Source organism: Jaculus jaculus, chromosome 4, assembly GCF_020740685.1.
Source record: "Jaculus jaculus isolate mJacJac1 chromosome 4, mJacJac1.mat.Y.cur, whole genome shotgun sequence".
NCBI classification, from domain to species: domain Eukaryota; kingdom Metazoa; phylum Chordata; class Mammalia; order Rodentia; family Dipodidae; genus Jaculus; species Jaculus jaculus.
In genome coordinates this window covers 73,305,911-73,332,147 of record NC_059105.1, presented here as the reverse complement: position 1 = coordinate 73,332,147, position 26,237 = coordinate 73,305,911, and the positions used below count along the sequence as shown (strand labels likewise).

General features: G+C 37.2%; 1 protein-coding gene across 1 annotated transcript in view; it reads right to left on the bottom strand.

The window, feature by feature from the left end:
• LOC101607308 (sodium channel protein type 1 subunit alpha) overlaps window positions 1-26,237 on the bottom strand; it is a 150,444-nt gene that overhangs the window by 78,860 nt on the left and 45,347 nt on the right. The window contains exons 2-4 of the mRNA XM_045147269.1: window positions 22,049-22,361; window positions 3,409-3,527; window positions 992-1,081 (exon numbers count right to left, since the gene is read on the bottom strand). Of these exons, the coding sequence (XP_045003204.1) occupies window positions 992-1,081; window positions 3,409-3,527; window positions 22,049-22,312 (473 nt within the window). The 5' untranslated portion in view covers window positions 22,313-22,361. The remainder of the gene's footprint in view (window positions 1-991; window positions 1,082-3,408; window positions 3,528-22,048; window positions 22,362-26,237) is intronic.

The window sequence follows — 26,237 nt, the reverse complement described above, 5'->3', positions numbered from 1 at the left end:
AAAATCTGAATTTCTTTGGAGTTTTAAGAATGAGAAGACATTGATAAATCAACAATGCTTATATTTCCTTTTCTTCAGTATAGGTCAATGTACTTGAAAAATGACTTCAATGAAATCAAAAGTGATATTTGTAGGGTTACAAGTGGTGAAATTTTATATGAGAACAAAATTTCATAATAATTCAAAAACCTAAAGTCTTTCCAAAATTCAAGTCATTATTTTTTTTTTCTGCAGAATATGCCCATTTCCTCACTCCTCCCTTGCAAAGCACTGATGGAAGAGGCTTGTGGGAATATTCTGTGGTATAAGGGTCAGCAGGTGGGCAGCTGCAGAGTTGTAGGGATCACAACATAGTATGAGCAGGTTTGATAGCTAGGATTGCCCCCGCCCCCCCCTTGCTAAATAGCATAAACTCTTCCTGTCCTCCCATGAGGGTCTCCACAGAAGAGAGAGATACAGAAATCAATAGTAATGCTTCCAGTGTTTGTAAACACAACCCTAACTTTAACTTCAGCTAGCTTAGGCTTCAATCAACTGAATTTTCCAGTTGTGCAGTTAGAAATTTTGAACTTTATTTCTTAGTAGAGATGGAAATAAGGAATTCATTTTATTTCCTTGCAGCATTTACAACTTGCCCTTTCATATTCTTGAGTCAGTCTGCCATTTAACTGGAACCAGAATCTGCCATACATATTGGCTATTTTCTACTATTTTTTTTTTCACGTATTTGTTGAAGCACTGTAGATTGTAAAGAAGAAGTGTTGAATGTCCACAATAATAAACTTCTGGTAATGACGTGAGAGATTCAAGACCTAAGCCCTGGACCAATCAGAACTGTCATGTTGTTGTATCATTAAGTAATTTATTAAATATGCTCTTCAGTTTTATTTCAAGGATGTTACATTAAGACATAGAATCAAAGCCTCAAACATACATATATATTAATGTTTATATACATATGCTTAAATATTAAAAAAAAAGTTTAACTTACTCTACATTCTTTGTCCAATCTGGAGGGTTACTCATTGTCATAAACACACAGTTTGTCAAAATGGTGCACATAATTAGCATGCTGAATAATGTAGGTTGTTGTTAAGGAACACAAGACAGAAAAATCTCATGCTATTTTACATAAAAGTAACACTTAAAAACCTAACTATAGTTCAGCCTTGATTCAGTGATAAGTACATAACATCTAATCTCTTCAAAAGTAAATTTCTTCATGTGTAAAATGTGCATACTAATATGTCCTTCACAGAGTAGTTTATCAATTAAATAAGATCGAGTACATGGAAATACAGGAGATAAGCTACTGTTTGTGCAACTGTATTAAACCAGTATCATTACCTCCCAAAGAACTATGATGTGAAGACTGCTTTTGCTCCATCTGGAGTTGCACAATTTGGGGGCAGAAAAAATAAGCTTAAACTAATTTGGATAGACAGAATGATAAAGTGCTGAGGAAGGGCACAGATTTCAATCTCAAATGTCTTTATTAACTGTTACAGCTTAATGCATGAAAATAATCTATAATCAAAGTAAAACATGATGTTAGACTGCTCAGTTTTAACTGAGTTTACACAGGTCAACAACAGTGGATCAGCTGAGAAGGTAGTCAGTCATACTGTTCTCTTAAAAGGCAAGCCTTGTCACAGCTTTAATGTAGCAGAAATCACACATAGCCATGATGTGGGGCCTGTCCTTTATCTGCTCTGAGCATTGCACCTCCCTGTAACCCCAGTTAGCAACACTGGAAATAGTTGCATGCAGATATCATCATTTTGGTATGCTAGCTGGTTAAACAGGTTAATATCTGTGAAGTGCTTGCAACAGTGTCTTTGTATAAGTATGTATGCTTTAACTAAGTAGTTAAAGGAAATGAAAACAGAATATATTTGTCTCTTAAAAGTGGCCTTAAAAGCTAAACCTTGTGGGTACAATTTAGAAATAAGTGCTAAGTGCTACATAGACAAGGCACTAGAACACACATTCTGCCTTCAGATCCAATATTCTTTCTGCTACAATTTACTGCCCAAACAAAAATTTTCCATTAAGTGAAAAAGAAAGTTTTCTTCAAATGACCACATGATGGCACTATAAATATAAACTAAGATAGGAAAATTTTAAGTATAAAACCCCTGACTATCTATCTGCCTATAGGATATTTATGGTTTATGTCTTTTAATTTAAAACATAGTGCATTGTCCACTTGCTCTCAAACTCAAAGTTGGACTGGCCTTTCACCAGCTGACTTGTTGCAGATTTTGTTTTTCCTTTTATTTTTTTTTTTTCTCCTATGGTTCTGGTGATTGAACCCAGGCTTCTTTCACATTTAAATTTTTTAAAGTTACTTTTCACTTACTAATTAATTAATTCATTTACTTTGTGGCACTGGAAAATAAATCAAGCCAAGAACCTTGAAATTTCTAGGCAAATACTGCACTGCTGAGCAGTATCCCCAGCTCAGCCTTTTAGATATTAGGGTTTCTACTTTTAAATCTGGAAGTATGACCTTATGCTTATTACAATAGCAATTATATAGTTATCATCAACAATGCTATCAAATGAAACACATAAATTACATTTCTTTTCACTGATAAATAACATACTTGAATTTAGCTGCCGAGACCTTTCCATCTCAATAGAAGTCACAAAGCCAAATCCCAGGCAATCTTCTAGAAATATAACTAGCTTCTTCCATCAGTCTTTACTAAACAATTAGTTATGTGTGGCAGAATTTTAATTCAGTGACTTAAGTGTGAAATTCAGCCAATACTGCTGTACTTCCTTTACAAAGCTCATCAAAAACATTGAAAATTAGGACGTATTATTGGCTAAAGCCTCTTGACAGTCTCCTATGGAAAATATGCTTACATGTTTATTCTAAGGTACATTAGAGTGCTTTATATTGTAGCTAATGACTAACCTTTATTTTAAAAGTAGATTTCTTTGTTATATCGTTACTCATTGAAAATTCTATGGATCTCTGCGGAGATGGTAATGATTAATGTGACTACTTGCACTAGATTTGTAGGATTAAATAAGGGCAAGCATTTTTGGAAAGTTAATCATTATGCATATATATGCCTATATATGCATATATAATGCTAAAGCATTTATAAATATCAGTGATATCTATGTGACTAATCAATTTGAGAATAAGGTTTAGGGCTGGGATATGGCTTGGTGGCAGAGTGCTTGTCTGGCATACCTTTATCCCTAGGTTCAATATCAATACAACAAAAGAAAAAAAAGAGGTTTATATGTAAGCATTGGGTATACTAATGAATATAATGAAAGCTGTATACCATGTACATGCCTCAACTTAATTTTATACTTGATGACAAAACACTTATAGATTATGTACACATAGTTAATATTTATTGATTACTTTGTTAAAAAGGATATGAATGTACCAAAATCTTAATAGCTATTTTTCTAAGAGGATTGAAGGGAGTTAAAACGTACAGGGCAGAAGTGGCACTGAACCGGAAGATGGCCTTCCCTTTATTCAATACTATAAAAGTCTGTAAGATAGGAACACAACACAGAAGTACAAAAGTAAACAACTGATACTTTACCATCTATTTTCTATAGATGTTATAAGAGTAATTCCAGTGTACAAGACAGCGGGACAATCACAACTTCCTATACACACCGTGAAGACCACTTCTCACTGGGTCTTTTCTAAAACCGAGAGGAAACCAAGTGGTCCCCCTCACCTGCCAGCAGACACTTGCCTGTAGCCTGAAAGTGCACTAGACAGTTAGCCAGGAGAATTTATTTATTTTCTTAATATTTTAAATCTGAGATAAAAGAAAGTTTTAAACGCATGCACATTTTCTTTTCTTTTTTTTCTAAAATCTTAAGACACTGTTCCTTTTATAATGTTTTCAGTTTCCTAAGTGAAATATCTTAAAATTAACTCAGTGGAATGCAAAATCATTCAATAGAACTGACTGTTTTTAAAATAAATATTGCCTTACTATTTGTTTATAAAATAAACATTATCACTCTACTGGTAATAGAAAATAAAAGCAGCCACCGTCAAACCAACCCCAGCGAGATGGATATAATCCAGTTATTGATTTCTAGAGGCCAGGCTCCCTGGAGAGTATCAGTTGACCAAGAGTGCTAAGTTCTGTATTGGGATTTTGAGTCAGCTGACACATTGAATCCAAATCTAAATTATCTAGTGTTTTCTTTTCTTTTTGCTTGGAAGCAAAACTCTATGCCCTGGAGAATCCCAGACCCATGAATGTGAATGGAGTCCAGTCCAAAAATTAGACTTACTTCATAGTCATTTTCAGTGTGCTGACAGAAAAATGAAGAAGTGCTATGTAGTAGAATGTGTAATAGAGAGAGTACTTCCCAAGGGCTTATTGCTATTCAGATAGAGTCTATAGTGGGACGAAGCTTTTTCCTTTGTGGGTAACATATTAAGGAGACAAGATTATGAATATTTTTTTTCTTTGTGTGGGGGGGGAGGTGTGCTGAGAATCTCTATCCCAAGGCCTCATATAACTTATGTTACCTCTGAGCACTTTTATATAATTCCATCCATTCCTTCATAGTAGCATTGATTTCATTATGACTAGTAAACTATGATTTGGTATTTATTTTCTACTAACACTCTTTTATAGATTTATTGTATATATTTAAATTTGCGTCACTAATATATTTATCATGTCTCTTTTTTTCTCCCTTCACCTTCAAGACTTTCAAGTAGAACAATTCCAAAACACTCACCAAGTTTGGCTTCTCGGGTATGAGAGAAGTGCCCTATATGAGCTGTGAACCTGTCCCTCAACTAGTGCTGGTCTGTTAGTCACTTCTGAGCTATCGCAAGGTGAATTCAGATACTGAGAGTAAAACCTAAGTTTAGACGCTTGTAAGGCAACTTGCAAGTCAACTGTGCTTGTTGAAACCAAGGCAAATACCTTTGCCCTAGGGAATATGGGTATGCAAGGGCTAAGTGAGCTGGAAGAGCTGAATGAGACCCACTTTTCAAATCTTCTGCCATGCTTCTTGTGGTGGTTTGAACAGAAAATGTCTCCCATCGGTTCATGTGTTTGAACTCTTGGTCCCCTGCTAGTGGTGCTGTTTGACAAAGTCGCAGAACCATTAGAAGGTGGAATCCTACTGGAGGAAGTGGGTCACTAAGAGTGGGTCTTGAGCACTTTTTAGCCTGGCCCCATCATCATCCTGACTCTGATGAAATAGTTGTAACCAGCTCTGCTTTGGTTCTCCTGTCCCTTCCATGCCTCTCCCACCACGATGAGCACTACCTTCTGGAACTATAAACCAAATTAATTTTTTTCCTTTCATTAGTTGCTTCTGGTCAGGTGTTTGTCCACAGCAATGAGAAGGAAAAAATGTGCCCAGAAAACCCTGGTAGGAATATTGGGAGACAGAATAGGAAGCCTGGTGAAAATATAACAATAATTTTTCTAACTAACAAGCTCACTTCATTTCAGTTTCATGGATTGGAGGGTGAGGAGGCCCAAGAAAGTCGATAATAGCTCCATGGACAGGAACATTCTCAGTCTCAGCCTAGGAAAACTCCTTGGCTACAAGCTCACTTCAAGCCATTATTGTAAAGAAGCAAATTGAGAAAATAGAAGAGGGTGGAGGGAGGAGTGCGAAACAACAATGAAGGATGGAGAGTCCAATGAGTTGTAGAGGAAGCAGGAAACTTTGTTCTTTCAAAAAAATGATACAAGACCTAGAAAATGAACCCATCCAAGAGGGACCCCAAAGTGGAAGTACAGAGGGCTGGAACTGATCAGTGAATTTAATGAAAGGACTGATCCCAGTGCTGATAATTAGCTGCACATGCAAAAGTCCTTTGACAGATGAATTAATACTTTGACATGAAAACTAGAGCAAATGGACAGAATTCTTAGGTGTTCAACCTCAAGTTTTTTTGAACTAACTTTAGGATGTGTACAATATGTGTATTTATCCAAGTCAAAAAATGTGCAGCTTATTGCACCACACATCAACAGTTTGTTTGCAATGGCTAGAGGCCCTGGTGTGCCTATTCTTTCTTCTCTCTCCCTCTCTCTCTCATATAAATAAATAAGTATATTTAAAAAAGAACTCACAATTTAAATTTTTTTGTGTGCAATGTGTCAATGCTTGTATTTGGGGTGCTAATTAGAACCAATGAGGTTTTATTGCACAACATTGTTTATTGTTCTTTCTTTTTTAGTTTTTCAAGGTAAGGTCTCACTGCAGTCCAGGCTGACCTGGAATTCACTATGTAGTCTCAGGGTGGCCTTGAACTCACAACAATACTCCCATTTCTGCCTCCTGAGTGCTGGGATTAAAGGTGTGCACCACCATGCCTGGCTGTTCTTTAATTTTTTATGACATTCTTATTATAGCTTCCCAGGATGTTGACAATAATACCAACATTACATAGCAATTTTCATATAATTTTTTTCTGTGCTTTTTAAAGGTTGAAACATACTCAAATAGAAGCTATACACACACACACACACACACACACACACACACACACACACACATCATTCTAAAATGTTTATGGGTTTACTTTCACAGTCTTACAATAAATGAAAAGTACTCAGCCTTGTATAACAATCTAATATGTAGCACTGAAAATGTTATAATTTTTATGTCAGGAAGTTCATTTTGCAAGTTCAAGTTCATTTTTTGCCAATGGATTTGAAGTTTATTTCATCAATCTATATCCATCCTCATATTTTCTTATATAGCAAAGAAGCCATTCATTCAGTTTATGACTGTTTTGAATTAATGAAAGGAAACTTGTCCCCAAGAACACTCAGAAACATGCTTCTCCAAATAGTGATATTGAAAAGATACAGAAAACTGTAGAGAATCCGAAGGGAACTCTGCTTACTGAGAACAAATGGAACCCTCTACAGTTACCAAGTGTGTGTGTGAACACATATGTGACTGTAACAGCCTTACCCAGTTACACATAAGAGAGATTTCTAGACAGAAGGAATCCAAAGACTATATGGGCATAGTATAAAGCATATAAACAAATGTGATATTTTTAAGTAAGTAAAGATTGATGAACTGTTCAGTTGAATATTTATTTTGAGTTTCAAAAGACTCTTTTAGGTGACGTATACTGTAATATCATACCACTGTGTAAATCTATTTAGGTCAACACTACTAAAGACAATTTTAATACAAAAGAAAAAACCAAAACTTGACAGTAGAAGGAAAAAACAAACCAACCAACCAGCGGCATATGGCTTGAAATGACTCTTCCCAACAAAGCTGATATGGATACCAACATGATTAGCCCTATTGGTGAGTACGAAAAGTGAATCTTTTAACAGAAGTGAGACACGACTATGTCTATTTTTGAAATTTGCCCTTTATTTCTTTGATTATAAGTCAAAAACAAATGCTGGAATGACAGTACCAGAGAGGACTAGAACTATAAGTCTTCATGACATTATTTTAACATATCAATAATTTTACATCTCAAAACAGTTTCAAAACAAGACACTATACTTAAATTCAAAACTAAATTTTAGTGTATAGATGTTGATATACAGACACATTTGCAGGCATGTGACATTCTAGTATCAGAGCTTGTTCTGGCTTGTTACTTGTGGTTTTATGTATAGTCATCGAAGCACAATGTCACTTCTTGAGTACTATGACAAGCAGCTAACTTATCTGAGCAGGGCAGACACCTGGATACTAGCATGGATCTTATTTTAGGTTGCATTGTTGATTTCAACTCAAAAGGTAAGTCTTCTGAACTAAATTTGCAAATTTCTATGCTACAGCCTGATAAGACAATGAAGACATTCAAATACTGGCCCTAAGATATTTGCAAATAAAGGATTACTTATAGCAACAAAACTCAATCTAGAGAATTAGTAGAGGTTTATATAGACAACACCATCTATTAGAAATGTAGTGGAAAGCACAAACCTGAACTATAGATAATGATTTCACATGTTTAAAGTCAAAAGCAAAAAGAAACATGTGGAATTAAAAGTTATTAAAGGTTAGTAATGTTTTATTTAACTCAATGTGCCTGAAATATTGACATTGGGGAATGAAATTGTTATTAAAAATTGTTGAGCTATTTCACATCATTTTTCTTGCTAACCACTGGTCTTTTGAAATATTGACATTTGGGAATTAAATCAATGTTAAAAATTCTTGATGTATTTCACATCAGTTTTCTTACTAAGTTTTGGGCTTCCCATTTCAACTTCATGCTATCTCATGAACTCAGCAGCCAGACTGGCTCACATCTACTGTGCTGAGCTGACGGACTCTAACGTGAACCACACATTGCTCAGCAGCCCTTGACAAACAGACAACCTTCCTTGTTGGAAAGGAACCACAAGAAGGTGGTTACACAGGAGAAAACTCACAAGCATCTCTGGTTAATCAACAGTTTTATGATCTGGAAAATAGCATTAGAGACACATAAGTTGGGTTCATTTTGTGTTAAGAATGACTCTGGACTTGTATATCTTGTTACAAAGACGGATCTGCTTCTTACTGTTCTGCATGTGACTCAGTTGCATCATTTGAGAAATGGAAACAAACAGACCTAGCTAAAAGATCAATTGGGACTTCAGTTCAGTGCATCAGACTTGGAGCTCTAGCATTCTGTACTTAAAAAAAAAAAAAATACCGAGGTGATTCTGCAATAGTGGAGCTATGAATCTGTTTTTATTTGACAGTGGCTAGTTTCTAATAGTTACCTAAATATTCAATGATGGTATTAAACATGTGGCTTGCAGTCTTTTTCCTTGAGCAACTTCATAGTCACTATAGAAATAATTATGTAGTAGTGGAATGGCAGAAAATATTGTTCACTAAACTATAGTTCTTTTAATCTAGTGATCTTTGCCTATATCTGGACTTAAAGAAGGTCATTTGTTCATACATTTTTGTCAAGGATGAATGCTGGATTTCATAAAACCACATTCCTTTCAGTGTTCTTCCCAAATAGATATCCAATGGCTCATCATTTATTTTAATCTAGAGCCCACATTTCTCAAAGTACACTGTTAAAACATGAGTTCTAACTAAATTTTCATCAGAAATCTAACAGGTAACAGGACTGACTTCAAGTTTATCACATTTCTCTAGCAGTACCTCTACAGGCAAAGGGAAGGACTGACATGTGCCAGTGAACTCTGATAATGAAGGAGAAACAGAAAAAAGCTGGCATTTTCTAAACAATTTCAGTTAGGGACAGGAGCCCTAAGAAGAAATCAGAAGATAGCATGCTGCCTTGGCAGGAATGGAACTCTTGTCTGATCAAGTTTCATCTACAATAAAGCTGCAGCACCCCTTTCTGCCTGCACAGTCTGGCACACTATCTAAATCGGCTGGCCTTTGGGGCCAGGCCCCTTGAATTAGCAAACCAATCAGTTCTTCTGCCTACATACTTGGATCTAATGAAAGAATGCATTTTCAATAGACTATGGAGACTTGTCCATGCTGGTCCCACCTCTCTCCGTGATCTTTGTCTGGCTGTCCCTTACCCAGCCTGGCTAGGTAGGGGACAGCACTGTTTCTTGGCCTGGGTAGTTTTCTGCTTGCCCCTGCTCTATGTTTTTTTTTTTTTTTTTTTTTTTTTTGGTTTTTCGAGGTAGGGTCTCACTCTGGCTCAGGCTGACCTGGAATTCACTATGTAGTCTCAGGGTGGCCTTGAACTCATGGTGATCCTCCTACCTCTGCCTCCTGAGTGCTGGGATTAAAGGCGTGCGCCACCACACCCGGCTGCTCTATGTTTTGGGGTAACTTCTCTCTTTAATTGCATGCATGATTTTCCTCTGATCTCTGCATCTACCACGTGTACATTTCTTTTACACTCTAGATCTACCATGTGGGTACTTCCTGTACACTCTGGCCTGCTTTCTGTGTAATTTCTCTAAATTTTGGGTAGCCATGGGTCATTTCTCATCTGAATTTCCTGGTCTCCGCTGTGGTGCATTCCCTTTAGTCTTCTTCCTTCTTCCATGGGGAGGCTCAGGGTGGATGCTATGCCTTCCACACACGTGCATGTTTCTTCTAAAGCTCTCTATATAAGCTCCTAGGTCCTATATTCCACAGGCTTGTGGCTCTGCTCCAGCCTTCCTAGAACTCAGTTCCTTTAAATAAACCCCAAATTTATGATTTCTTCATGAATAAAATCAATAATTCATAATTTATCCTTGTTGAATCTATTTTTATTAATTCTTTGTTAAAATAAGGTAAGGACCCAAAATTGGGGTTCATAAGTTTGGAAAACCCCTCCTTGATGTAGGATTTTGGGGTTCAGGAGGAGTTCCATAGAATTTATGAACCGAAAGTTTTGGGTTCTGTCCTACCTTTAATAAAGAATTAATGAAGGATAAATTACAGTTATTACGTTTCTTTAGGGGGAAATCACAAATTGTTGGGTTTATTTAAAGGAGACTGGGGTCTAGGAAGGGAGCCTAGAGTAGAATCATAAGCAGGTGGGTGTAGGGAACACACTCTCATGTTGAAAACACTGCATGGTTTATGAGGTTCATTTAAGAGAAATTGAGGTTTTTAGGGAAAAAACTGGAGTAGAGGTGCAAGCATGTGGAGGGGAGTTAAACAGGCTTTCAAGGAAAGAATGAAGTAGATAGAACTTAGGTGCATACGTAGGAACACTTAGAAAGAGCACATCTGCCATCTGCCATGTGCTTTCCTTAGGAGGGATGTTAAGAAGGCAAATGGTGGAGCTCAAGGAAAAATGAGAGTGAAAATACCAAAGCAGAGACTAAGGAATGAGTAACGAAGACAGTTATACTCACGGTTACCCTGTGTTTAAGGAAACTACACAGGTAGCTGACGTAGAGTTGGTGAAAGCACCCATGTGGTGAGTCAGAAATTCAGAGACCAGAGGAAAAAATCATGGATGTAATAAAAGTGAGAATTTTCCCCAAATTATAAAGCAGAGGCAAGCAGAAAAGTTCTCCCAGACAAAGAAACAGTGTGATGGCCCCCATCCAGGTAGGATGATGGGAAAGCTAGACTCATGTGTGTCCCCATGGCCCAAGCAAGGACAGGCAGAGCTGGGCAGTTAACCCAGAAAATCAGAATGGAGCTGAGTGGAGCGGGGTGGAGCTAGCAACAGGAAGAAGACAACAGCAGCCTTTATAGGCAAGGGCAGATTGGCTGGTAGATTTGGATGTGGATCCCAGAGCCAGCCAACCTGAGCCAGCAGGCTAGACTGTGGACAGCAGGGGCATTGTAGATCAGCCTTGATTAGACGTAAGTTCCATTTCTGCCAAGAGTTTTGTTCCTGGGTCAGGGCTACATGTCATGTGGGGTGGCATCTCCTGATTCTCTCTGGGCCTTCATTTCTAACTTACACTATTTTTGTACTAACTTATACTAGAAAAGAAACTAGCTTTCTCTTATTCTCCTTCATCCTAAACCCACAAATCCTGCATCAATATGAATAAATTAAAAAAGCAGCTTTGGTAGTTTGAATATATGTCCCCCATAGACTCAGGTGTCTTGCTAAAGTTTGTAACTCGGGTCTCTAGCCACCTGCCTGGAGGACGTGTTACTGGGGGCAGATTCTGGGACAGATCTGATTCAGCCCAAAGGTGTGCAGAGCAGTCTGAGCTCTCATGGGGTCCCTGCTGCTTGCTGTTTGGGGGTTGCTGGCTGGTGGCAGTTTCTCTTTGCTTGGACTTATGAATGGGAACCAGCCACTTTCCCTGGATCTATAAACTTGAAATAAATCCCTTCTTCCTGTACTGTGTCTGGTTGATGTTCATCTCAGCAACAAGAAATTGTCTACTACAGTAGCATAGTCAGATATTTTGTCACTCTCATAATCCCGGCACTCAGGAATCAGAATCTGAGGTGGGAGATGATTCAGCCTGGCTGTAGGGTGAGGCCTTGTCTCTAAAGACAAACCCAACAAATAAAAAGCAGCATGTATGACACGTGAACTAACTATGTTCTTTTGCCTCAAAGTTTAACTCATGGGCAATTTTCAGCTTACATATCATGTGTTCCAAAAATGTACTTGGAATTGAATCCGTTTGAAATGTGAACATATTTTCCAATAAAAGGCTAAATAGGTCTATCTTTTCCTTAAGTCTCAAAGTCTATGGACTCACCATTCCCCACCCTAGCAGCCAGGATCAAATCCAGGGCCTGACAATACTAAACCGGCAGCCTCTCAGTAAACCCACTGCATGTGATTCTTAAGGAAGTATACTTATGAACGAATGGAACTTGGAGCTGTGTCACTGCGTAAATCCATTGCCACTGTGAAAAGGCAGCAGGCCTTGAAGCTGGCTCAGGTATGCCTGACTCCCTCCATACAACTCTGGCAGTCAGACCAGGAACTGCTCTAGTGCTGCCCAGGAACAGGACACCTTTCCTGTGTCTTGGCTGCTGGTCTGTCAAGAGCATCTAGAAGACAGCAGAGCTGGAGCCTCAAGGCAATGAGAGAGATGCTTCAGTTTTAGGTGTGCAGCGCAGAATAGATGCTCAAGAGATTTGTATTAGTATACATCCTTGGTGGCATTTCTCATTCTAGACCCAATCCATACTATCTAATTACTCACTCCCCCTCCCCCAGCTCTGCCTCACTAATAGCTCTTTAAATGGTCCCTTCTACTTCCCTGCCCTTGTTGTTATATCTATGGATTGAGGCAAAGAATTCTTTTTGTGGCTCATGCAGGAAAGGAAACTTGTCTTATAAAATGTCTACCTGAAATGAGCATGATATGTAGCATTTAACTATCTGTCTATTTATCTACAATCTAGCATCCATCCATCTACTCATTTCCAAGGTTTATTTAGTTTCTCCTTTTTGCACTATGGAAACTCAATCTAAAGAATGGCTTGTTTATCTGCAGCTCATCCATCTTCAATATTACAGCCTTTATCTAGTTATGGATATAATCTTTAATCCCTGGGTTACAAACTAAAATGACTAGAGGCTGGGACAGGCTATAGGTACCTGAAGGTCATTGGCATTACATTTATAAATTTTAGACATTTAAACAATCATCTGTGCTCCCAACACAATAGATCTGTGGACTCAATTCTTCATAATTAAAGAGAGGGAGAAGGCGGGTGGAGGGAAAACCATAACTCTTTCAAAGAGGTGGAGTTTGAGCAGAATTGCTTGTCTCTGTGTTTTAGCTGGGTAGATGCAAGTAAAATTGCTTTTCTCTATGAATTTAGCTGGGTGGAAGAGGGCAATGGGTTGTGGAGAGATAACCCCATGGGAGCACCTTGCTAGACTCTCATCAGCCAGGGCTGTGAGATACCTTGACCTTCACCTGAGCTGAGGGGAGAAACAGCAGTCACATTAAATGATCACATCTGAGTAGAACTCCATTGTATAAATGTGCCACATCTTCATTATCCACTCATCAGTTGAGGGACATCTAGGCTGGTTCCATTTCCCAGCTATTATAAATTGAGCAGCAATAAACATGGTAAAGCACGTACTTCTAACCGGTAAAGAAAAATGAAGTTATGAAATTTGCAGAAAAATGGATGGACCTGGAAAGGATTATACTAAGTGAGGTAACCCAGGCCCAGAAAGCCAAGAACCACTTATTCTCTCTCATATGTGGGTCCTAGCTACAGATGATTGGCTTCTGCGTGAGAAGGAAAATACTTGGTAGCAGAGGCCAATAAGTTAAAAAGGAGACATAAAGGGAAGAGAAAGGAAGGGAGGAGGATACTTAATAGGTTGATATTGTATATATGTAAGTACAATGATTGTAATGGAAGGTAATATGATGGAGAATGGAATTTCAAAGGGGAAAGTGTGGGGTTGGGGATGGAGGGAATTACCATGGGATATTTTTTTATAATCATGGAAAATGTTAATAAAAATTTAAAAAGAAAAAAAAAGAAAAGAAAAAAAATGATCACATCTGAATGTGAAATATTTCCTCAGGCCTGTATAATCAGTGCTTTCTATGGGTGGAGTACTTTACCATATACTTAATTTTCTTTGACTAAAAACAACACATTTGAATCCTGATTGAGTTACAAATTTGCTATAATAGGACTGTAAATGAGCTATTGCTCTATCTTGAAGAAAGGACTATAACATCAACCATAGGATTGTTTCGAGGTGAAATGAAATGATGTGTCCATTCTCCTAGTGAATTATAGATTATAAAGAGTGTGAAATATTTAAAGAAAAAATGTGTCTTGTATGTTTAATATACCCATGGAGTGACATTTCTGTCTCTCAAAGCAGAGCCAGTTTTCACATTGGAGTTTTCAGGTTCAATATCTTTCCTCCACACTTTGTACATCGGAAAGTGATGTCATCAGCTTTCTCCAGTCTGAAAACTGAACATTGTGCATCACAAAACAGATTCAGAATCTGTCCTTTATTCTCCAACCACATTTTCAAAGTAATATAATCCAAACTTCTAAAAGACTCCCAAGTTAGGTTTCTTTTCTCAAGGAGTTAAATCTGTTCTCCATTGAGGGGTTCTCATATTCTTTTTTAGCAGAGTAGAGCATGTCAGTCTTTACCCATAGGCTTTTAGATAACTTATTTCACTTTGAAAACAAACCTGCAATTCTTTAAGATGCACTAAAAGTTTCTTTATCTAGCCGCAGGCCCACCTCCATAAGCCTCATCCTGTGACCGTAGCCCAGTTCTATGACACATTTCCTTATCTGTTCTTACTTTTCACTGAAACATTTTCCTTCTCCCCACTTTGACTCTTCAGATGCAAATGTAAATGCCGTTTTGCTACAGAAGCACACAATTTAAGTTTCTCAACTGATTCCCTGAATAAGAGTGTCTAGCATCTTCTTAGGATCTGGTGAGAAATGTAGCTTTGGGATGATTTTAGGAGCTGATTCAGACCAGAGTCTGCAAGATTTGTTGTTACCAAGACAGGGGTTTGGGAAACACTCCCACTCTAGGAAAGGAGCTACATAGTGTGCAAGGTGATATGAGTAAAGGGACCTAAAGGCAGCCAGAAGCTCATTTAGGTTTTATCACTGACTTTTCTATTGCATCACAAACCCAGGGGAGCAAAGCAATGGCAGCAATGGGCTGTGGAGCCTCCTGGCTATGCTTTTAAACACAATCTCTTATTCACTAGTTTTGAAATCTTAGACAATCTACTTACCTTCAGTTTCATCATTTTTTCCTTTTATATATATGTGGGTATGTGTGGTGTGCATGAGCATGCATGTGTGTGTTCATATACACACGCGTGGGGGGTGGGGCTAGAAGGCGTATCTTTAGTTACTCTCCATCCTGTTTATTGAGACAGGATCTCACACTAAACCATCTGGCCCTGGAGATCTGATTGTCTGTATTCCCGAGGGCTGGGATTACAGTTGTATGCCACCGTACCCAGAAACTGCGGTACTGGGAATCCAAACTCAGGTCCTTATGTTTGCATGACAAGTATTTTACTCATTGAACTACCTTCCCAGCCTCTTAGTTTCATTATTTTTTAAAATTTTTTTGTTTATTTTTATTTATTTATTTGAGAGTGACAGAGAGAGAAAGAGGCAGAGAGAGAGAGAGAGAGAGAGAGAGAGAGAGAGAGAGAGAGTATGGGCATGCCAGGGCTTCTAGCCACTGCAAACAAACTCCAGATGCATGAGTCCCCTTGTGCATCTGGCTAACGTGGGGCCTGGGGCATCGAGCCTTGAACCAGGATCCTTAGGCTTCACAGGCAAGCGCTTAAGCACTAAGCCATCTCTCCAGCCCAGTTTCATTATTTTTGACTAAAGATAAAAGATATCTTTGAAGACATCTGAGTTGAATAAGAACTTTAAATATCCTGATGCATAGTATATAGAGTAGGTCAGGATAGTGTTTGCCTAGCTGGGATAACTTTCTTTCTCTAGCAGTCTTTCTGTTCACTGCAGAGGAAATCTCTGCCCTACTTTCCTTGTGGCCTGGTTAGGGATGTGATCCTTATATGGCCCCAAAAGACCATCACGTATCCTTGGTAACACTCATTGTTTCAGAGGAGATCATGCCATTAGAAGTAATTCTAGGACTTTTGTTCGGTCTTGGGAAATACATGCTCTTTTTCTTGGGGGTACTACTCTGTAGATATAAGATTATATCTCCTGATGGTCATTCCTGCCCTTTTGTGAGTGAACCAGCCTACAAATGAAGCCAGCATAGGTAAAGGCAGAGACAACTGCTAGTGTCATTTTAGGTACTGAATATTTTGATATTCAAACCAGATTTGGTTTATAAATTTTCTCTTCCCGAAGTTACTATTTGTTTGGGCTTTGGTCACTGTGGTGGTTTGATTCAGGTGTCCCCTATAAACTTAGATGTTCTGGATTAAGATTCCCTAGCTGATGACAATTGGAAACTGAAGCCTTTTGGAGACAGTATATTGTTGGGGGTAGGCTTATGGGTGTTATAGCCAGTTTCCCCATGCCAGTGTCTGGCACACTCTCCTGTTCCTGTAGTCCATCTTATGTGGGCAGGAGTGTGATGTCCACCCTCTGCTCATGCCATTATTTCCCCCTGCCATCATGGAGCTTCCTACCTAGAGCCTGTGAGCCAAAATAAACCTCATTTTCCCCCATAAGCTGCTCTTGATTGGGTGATTTCTACCAGCAGTGAAAACCTAACTACAACAGTCACTTTTCATTTGCTGGGCCTCTTACTAATATGTTATGCACCTATTAGATGTTTATAATCATTATCTTTATCTTGAGACTGATTTTGAGACAAAGAAGTGACAAAGAGGAATGAGCCATGAAGAAGAAATAATAGATGGAGTGAAGAAAGATGTAGCAGGCAACTGCAGCATCTTGGGATACAAGAAGGTGACTGGGTATCTGTTCTCCATCAGCTAATGAAACCCAGAAATCAAAGTGTCTACCTGACATAGAATATTAGGCTTTTATCTATAAGCTATTTTTTAGGTTTTTCCCATTAGTTTTGTAAGAGAAACATTTCAATTAAAAACAAAGCAACCCTCTATCTCCATGTATTCACAAACACTCTTGTAGCCATGGTGGGCCAGGCATGAATTGATAGCCCTCATGCACGGCTTCTCCTGTAAACTCAGCAGAAGTGCTAGAGAGAATAAGTTGTTTTAAAATTGTTCAGGAGACAATTAAGGACAGACTACAGTTCTTTAATGAATACATTTCTATGTGCTACAAGTAACAAACTTCTATTTTTCACTACAGATCTAAAATATCTCATTCTATTTCTAGTAAAATGCCACATTGTCAAAATGATATTTTTTTCCCCAAGAAACTAATGAGTCATGTGAAGTTTTAAAACTATGAGAAGGGAGAAATGTTTTGTAACAAAGACTAGGCAAAGACTTTGAATGGTATAGTGCCAACTCAAGTTATGAAACCATGAGAAACAATTCCCACAAGAAACCCAACAAACAGGTTAACTATTCACAAACGAAGATGTCCTGATCACACAGATCAAGGGAATAAGCAGACAAAAGGAACTCAACTTGGAATCACATTCTTGGAGTCACATTCCCCCTCCACCCAGTACAAGTGAGCATGGCATGAAAAATTCTAAGAATGCAGTAACATGGCACTGTCACTATTTTCTTTCCTGGTTCTTCCGAGCTCGGAAGGTTTAAACCATCTGAAGGACTAGAAGGCTGTGAATGCTGCCACATACCTGGAAGGTTTATGGCGTGACTGTCTTTTTATTCAGTTACTACCATAGATTCACTCATTGTGGTTTGAATAACTTTAATGATTTTAGTGGAACATTTGATTATTACGTAATTTGCACATCTGAAACTGGGGCAAAGAGAATAAAAATATGTGGGCATATGTTGTCATAAAATACCCTCAGCAGTGATAGTTCTTTAAACTTTCTGCCATGGTCTTTATAAAACTCACAGAGAGCTTTGGTATATAAGGTGGTTTCTGTTCACATAAATTCCCCGCCTATTTGTGGCTACACTCTAACCTGGGCTGTAACATAAAGGATGCATTTTGCAACCATTTCATGGTCAGTGCTATTGTTCTAATGTTAGTCCTTCTAGTACTCATAGAAGTTCAACTGCCATTGGTACAATATTAAGGGGTGTAACATTAAGAGGTAGTTAGGGCATGAGGACTTCCCTTCCTGAGTGGAGTTCGTTCTAAGGGAGACTTCCAGCTATTGTTGCCCACTCTTGCTTAATGGTCTTCTGCCAGGTGACGATGTGACAAGAAGGTACTCCCCAGGTGCTAGGTCCTTGATGTTGGATTTGCTAGCTTTTAGAACTATGAGCCAACAAATTTCTGATCATTGTAAGTTCCCCAAACTCAAGTATTGCTTTGTAGCAGCCCGAAGAAACTAAAACAGCCAATTTGATTTATTCATTCAGTAAGTTACTTATCAATGCAATGATTGATTGACATATTAACTAATGGGGTTCGACCGTAGGCTCTATACATGCATGTCACAAAACCACATTGGAAAACAAATCCATTCCCACAGTATCTGCAGTCACAGGAAATTTCATCCCTAATGATATGCATACCTTTAGACCCCCATGGCCGTGCCAAAGAATATTGTGCATATGAGTGTGCCTTTGTTTTAATGATGACCACTCTAACAACCAGAGATACTCATTACTAAGTTAATTAGTCACAAGATAATCAAAGAAATATTATTTTATTAAAGGTTGAGAGGTGTTTTTTGGTATGTGTGCATATGATATGTAGGTAAGTATATGTATGCATGTCTATGTGTGCAAGTGTGGGTGTGAACATGCCATGGCTTGGGTGTGAAGTACAGAAGACAACTGTCAGGTGTTGGTCCTCATCGTCTACCTCATTTGATACAGAGTCTGCTCTCTGCAGTTCTGTTCACCAGGCTGGCTGGCCTGAGATTCTGGTGGGTTCTCCTATCTCTAACTCCTTTCTCAGAAATCCACTACAGTGTCTGGCTTTATGCTAGTTCTGGGAATTCTGACTCAGGACTCAGGCTTGCATGGCAAGCACTTTATCCACTGAGCCATCTTGTCAGACTGAGGTTGAATTTTTTTTTTAATTTTTAAAAAAAATTTTATTTATTTATTTATTTGAGAGTGACAGACACAGAGAGAAAGACAGATAGAGGGAGAGAGAGAGAATGGGCGCGCCAGGGCTTCCAGCCTCTGCAAACGAACTCGTGCGCCCCCTTGTGCATCTGGCTAACGTGGGACCTGGGGAACCGAGCCTCGAACCGGGGTCCTTAGGCTTCACAGGCAAGCACTTAACCGCTAGGCCATCTCTCCAGCCCTGAGGTTGAAATTTTAATAACTAAACTTAATCTGAGAAAATTTGTTTAGTATTTATGACTATCCCTCAATATTGAAATATTCCATTATGATAAAGAATTTAAGACTAGAAAAACATTAGATAACTTTTAGGAAGTCTAAAAATATAATGTAAGACAATATAAAAAAAGGAAGTAGCAAGAATGTGGCTCAATCATGCTTGGATGGGGGTACCTTCCTATAATCCAAGTAGCGGAGAGGCCGAGGCAGGACAACAGAGGATTTCAAGTTTGAGGCCAGCCTGAACAACATAGTGAGACCCCAACTCAAACAAACAAGTAGATAAGCAGGCAGAGTACATACCATGTTAGTTTTAATACCTTCAGTCCTGCAAAAAGTTTCATTTGCATTGCTGGAAAATGACTTGCTTGGTGTCAGCTCAATGTGAAAGTAAAGGATGGACCTTACCTTAGGGAAAACTTCTTCCTGATAACAATGTTTCCCTTATCGGGTTGTTCTACTTGCACAAAGTGATTCATTCCAAAATGTCAGAATGCTTTGCCTTCCTCACACAAATGTGCATTTAAAGATAAGGATAGATGATGTTAAAGGCAAGTTTAGACAGAAGTCTAATGAAGTTTATCTGCTCACAAGTCATTCTGTTTTGTTTAGACAATTTTTTCTATTCACCTTTAAAACCATCATATATATATATATATATATATATATATATATATATATATATATATATATACACACACACACACACACATATATATATGTATATTTTGTGATAATCTATAATTGAGTGTTTGAGGGGGACTTTTCTTTCAGAATATATTTTTATCAATCTGAAAACACTTTCATTTAAAAGAAAAAATTAATTCGATGGTCTGGTTTCCACATGAAGAAAATACTACACCTGTCAACATGCATTAGTTTGTTTTTTCTCACAACATTCATTTATGGTTTTGCAATAAGAACACAGGATAGATTTTTCTCCCTGTATTCTGCCAAGGCAGCCACATGGTGGCTTTAATAATTTTTATATGGCTGTTTCTACCAGAGAATGGAAATTCCTCATCTGAAGGGTGGAAAGTCTCCCAAGGATGGAGTCCACTAACCTGCACAGTAGAAGACCCTGAAAATACCATGTTTTTGTCCAGTGGCTAGAAATAAAGTGACATATGACATAGTGTGAATGAATTTCTATGTGGAACACATGCAGTCTCTGCTTTAATAGCAAAATAATTTTGAGTAGATTAAAACCCTTAACTGGAGCTGGGCGTGGTGGCGCACACCTTTAATTGCAGCCACTCGGGAGACAGAGCTAGGAGGATTGTCGTGAGTTCGAGGCCACCCTGAGACTCTATAGTGAATTCCAGGTCAGCCTGGGCTAGAGTGAGACCCCCACCTCGAAAAACCAAAAAACAAAAATTTAAAAAAATAAATAAATAAAAATAAAACCCTAAACTGGATTGTCTACATGTTTATCTTCCTTATACAAAGCCCTCATCACTTAGTATGAGCTTTGGATTTTCAAATGCAATTTAATCCTCATTTCCAAAGACCCACTTCAATGATAAGGTGTGCATTTTCTCATTCCTTTTACACAAATGGCAATTACAATAATCTGTTTTCTGAACTAAGAGTTCATAATATAGTATGAGAGAGAAAACAAGTGAAAGAAAATAAAAAATCCATGGAAAATGATTCGTTGTCTCTTCCTTTGTTGTAAGCTGGGCAAACCAATTTCTGAGAGGGGGTAATGTGTTAAACTAGCTCTGTCCAAATATATATGTGGTGCTTTTTCTGAGGCACTACCTCTTAATTAATAGTGTTTAGCCAGGATTACTGGTTTATATAGTGAAATTAACATACTTTTGCATATACCTGATAAGACTGACCATATATATATATATATATATATATATAGTGGGCTAAGAACACAGTTCCCAGTGTTTAGGGATATTTTATGACTCGTGTCCAGTGAAAAATTTTTTTCCAATGGATAATTTTATTTGCTTATGTAATTACAATATTTATTTCCTACACTCCCACTACGAATTTAGAAATGTGCTGTATATGGTGAAAAATAAAGATAATAAACATTGTAAATTAACCAAAGTCATAAGTTAAAACACAGTTATTATCTATACTTTTCTTCTTTGGTTTTGTGAAATCATGGTGATAATAAAATTTGGAGGGAATTAATATAAAGTATTCATTTCAAGCATGGACACAGAAAATGTGTTTATTCAAAAATCATTTATATGTCCTTTTAATATGACATTTTTGTTAGCTCTTACCAATATAATACATATTTATGAAAAGATAAATAATTATTGAAATTGTATTTTATGTAGTTATGTTCCATATAGGGAAAAATTTCATCAGGAACTTGGTTTTGCATGATAAAGAAATTGTAAACTCTGAAATAAAATATTGTTTCATAAGAATTTCATATACGTATGTTTTGAAGTCTATAAATCATTAGGTTTCATGATTTCAAGGTACAAAGAGCACCTTAAATTGCATAGTATATGTAATCTCTGGGGAGGTTTTCTTTTAATTTTTTTAAATTTGTTAACTTATCTGCCTACAACTTGCATTTATTTTTAGTTATCCTTCATGGGGCAATTGGGGCAGCTCCATATGGTATAATATAATTTATTTACTTCTCATGAATATGCATAAACCACCCACAAATGTGCTTCATTTCTTAAGCAGAAGGATGGTTAAGGCTGTGCTAAATTAGTATATAATGCTGCTGTAACAGTTCAATGACTACAGTAGGCAATTAATAGCAAAATATGCCTAGTAAAAACACTCACTTTTTTATTAATGTAGTAGGGGTCCATGTCCTCCAGGGGCTCTGACACCATCTCTGGAGGAATGTCTCCGTAGATAAATGGAAGGTTTTTTCCAGCTTCCAAGTCACTATTTGGCTTTGGGCCATTTTCATCATCATCTTTTTTGTCTGGTTTGGGATTCTTAGCCTTCTCTTCTGCAATGCGTCTTTCGATAGCCGCAAGAGATTCTCTGGTGAAGAAGCGGAAGCTGTCAGGTCCTGGTGGTACAAGCACTGTTTGCTCCATCTTGTCATCCTGCACATTTTAATTACTATTTACTCTTCATGTGAAACTCCTACAAACAGAAAAAGAAGGAAGAGGAGGAGGAAGAGGAAGAGAAGGACAAGAAGGAAGAAACAAAGACATGTTAAGATTAAAACATGTTAACATCTATCATGACATAAACTAGAGGATTTAACTTATCATTTCTTCCTTAAATTGAAATAAATAAGACTTTGGAACAAATCATAGCATTCCTGTGCTGTTTGGCTAAGCATCCCATATACATATTAATTGTATGCTTTACTAATAGATGGATGCATTGATGTGTTACAAGTTTCAAAAGTGGTTCAATATAGCCTCATCAACATACATTAAGCTGGTTGCCACTGTGTCATTGATGGAGTCATAGATCTGCCCATATTATGAAAACTGTGCCCACAGAGATACAAAATAGATCGAGCTCAATCAATTCAACAAGGATGAAGTAGAAAGAACTTGTCTCTGAGGAGAAAAAAAATGTAGTCTTCTAGTCCTTTTGAGTGAGTACTGGACATGCTATCAGAAGAGCGTGCAGTAGTCAGTCTTAATGACACATATTGCTCTCCTAACTGGGTCTTTGATTATTCTTGTATTTGAGGTGAGTGGAGGTATGACCAAGCTGCTTGCTCCACACATTAACTGTGTAAGGTCACTCACCTGAACACATAGACAACGGTAGTCCAGTGCTGGACAAATGCTATTTATGTAACTATGAATTGGAGAAAAAGTAGGCTGAAAAGAAAGCTGCAGGTGAAGGAGATAGCAGAATTCTCTTGTTTGAAAACATGATTCAAATAAAGATAGTGGCATAAACTCAATAGGGGCCAATGTGTTTTTCTTCACTAAAGCAATAAGATATTTTTGCTGATTCCATAGTCCTGTAGTGCAAAACATATTACAAGGACCTGAGGCAAAACTCATCTCTCTACAGCAGAGTCAGACCTGACCTAATGCCAGAGTCAAATCCCACATGTATTGTTTTAAGGTATATTTAATATGAGCTCAAATTTCACAAATATAAGTGTGCCAGAATCTCAGAGCCTGGGCTCTGCTTGGACACAAATTTCCTTTGGACACTGCATTAACTCTTTAAGGTCAGTAAGCTATGAAACAGTTAGTGATAGCTTTGCCGTGTGCGAATTACAGTAACAATCGTAGTTATTAGGTTAGGAGTCCCACAGGGACCTCAGATTCCACTGAAGCAGGTTCCCATTTCTGTGAGGCTTATGGTGATATGTTTCAGTGGATGACCAGAAATAAGGAAGGATCAGAGTCTAAATTTGCAACTTCAGTCTTCTAAATGAACTTTGAAATTTCTTTCAATCTACCTACATTATGAGCTTAGAGCATAGACGAATGGGCTGTTTCATCTAAAAGCTCTAGTTTCCTATGAGGCACCCAGAAAATACTAGAATTCACTTATTTGGAAATAAATGTTTTGGGATAACAAACATGGTTGATTTCCTCAAACAGAATATATCCTAATATTAAATATGTTTTATTTTTAATTAATTAATTTTAATAGGAAATATACATATATGATATAAATGTAAACAAAATGTGGTGCGAAGTTTTTCTTCCATGTTGTTCTTTCTTCCTAGTGGAAGCAATGCACTGCTCTGGCACAGGACATTGCCAAGAGGAGGCCTTGTGAGTGGATGGGGCAGAGAGTACAGAGGCACTTTGCTTTTAATTCACTTTTACTGTTAACCTAAAATTTCTATGAAAAACAATTGTATCTAAAAGGGAAAAATACAATGGAAAAACTTTCTTAAACACAACGTGAGCCTTTTTAAAGGCCTCAAATACAGAAAAAAAAAAAAAAGGTAGATGAAAAGGCATATCTTATTCTTGAACAGAAATTGAAAAGCTTTTGATTTTGACTTGGGCTGGTGAGATAGCTCAGTGAATACAATGCTTTCTGTGCAAGCATGAGAACAAGAATTTGAATCTGCAGTCCCCATTGAAACATCAGTTGGTGGTGGTGGTCAACCTGTAATCCTGACAGAGACAGGAGATCCCTGGTACAAGCTGGCTAGTTAGACCAGCCAAATCAGCAAGCTCTGGGGTTTGAGTGGTATACCTTGCCTCAGTAAGTAAAGTGGAGAATGATCAAGGAAGATATGTGAGGTCAGCCTCTGGTTTTCATGTGCACACACACCTGCAACACACATGAGCTCACACACATGTGAACATGCATGAACACTATACACACACAACAAAAGATAACAGATTTTATAAAATTGATAAATTTATCATGTCAGCTGCATATGGTGTCTTCAGCAATAGGGTCTTACCACTAACCTTTGGTGGGTCATCAAGTACTCTGACAGAAATCTGTCATTCTTTTAGGAAACCTTGTAGGTTTCTCTGATCAAAAGCTCATTGTGGATGATAAGCCCATGCTGGTACTAAATTTAAGAGATGATTGCAATCATTTCATGTTAGGTAAAAGGTAGATAAATTTATTTAAAATTTCAAATGGAAGTATTATAAATAAAATTCACCAAAAAATTTTGGCTCCAGATTCTTCATTAATATGAGAACTATTAGCAGAATTGAACAATTTGCAAACACTTTCCACCCAATTTTCTTATTAACTTTTTTTTTTGCATTATGGTTTACTAATTTATTTTGTGTCATCCTGTGATTTCCTTTTCCTAATATAGTTTAAAATTTTTAAATATGACTTTCCACAAACATTGAATAAAATTGGGTTAATGTTGGTGATAAATTCTTAATCTTTGTTTTAAACTCTATGAAATGTAATATGACTCAATGAAATTTGCCGTATTTCTTTTTTTAAAATTCTTAATAATCTATACTTATTTGTTACTATAAAACTTAGATTTGAAGAAACAGAAAAATGTTAGAAGCTGCTAATGGTATTCAAAGTGACTATGACACAAATTAACAGGAATGATCATTCTATGTCAAAAGAATTGTTTACATATATAATAAAACTGATTTTGATTTATTTATTGTACTACATATGTCATACATTTTTAAAGATCAAAATCTCAGACCATCTATCTATACTTGTTTCTGTTTGACTTGAAAGTAATGAGCCAAGAAAGGTGGAGTAAATTGCATTTTAATATGTTTGTGTTTATTCTTATAGGTCCTGTCCTTTTCACCCTGAAAGACCTACTTTTGATTTTTGATTTTTTTCTGTAGTTGCTGAGGCAGGATAACACTATGTGGCTCCAGAGAGTCTGCAACTTACAGTGTGGCCTAGCTGTCGGTGAACGTGCGTTTCTTCAGGATCTGTTTCCCAGATGCTGGGATGATAGCAGTGTACACACATCCACTTTCATTCTATGAATTCTAATGCTAGCTGTGCTCATTAGGACAATGCTTATAATCAGACACAAAGAATGGTCCAAACACTGTACAGTCATAGTTCACTGAATGATATGGCTATTTTATGAGAAATATGTCATTAGCATGAAAAAATGCCATAATGAAACTTAATTAGCTATATATCTGTATGCTAAAAATTAAATTTAATCAAAAAATAATAATTGTAGGCCTGAGAACCCCACTTTATAAAAGTCTGTACTTACTTTTGATTATTTGTATGAGCAAAAATGAACATCTACTGTGTATCCTCATCCACTGATACTTGCAGCATTTTTTAAACCATAGTTTCTTAAACTAATAAGAATATTGATATATCATATAATTTCAATCAAATCTTTTTTGTTCAGAGAAAATTAATTCTGTTATTTAATTTATAATCATATGATACATTTACTGTTTATTATTAATTGAAAATATTATCACATGAATTTTGGAGTTTGTAGTCTTTGATGCCTTGGATTATGGAGGCTTTTGTTACAGTATAAAATGTAATCTATTTTATGAATGTTTCTGCTATGCTTAAAAGTGAGAAAAATGTCATTGATGA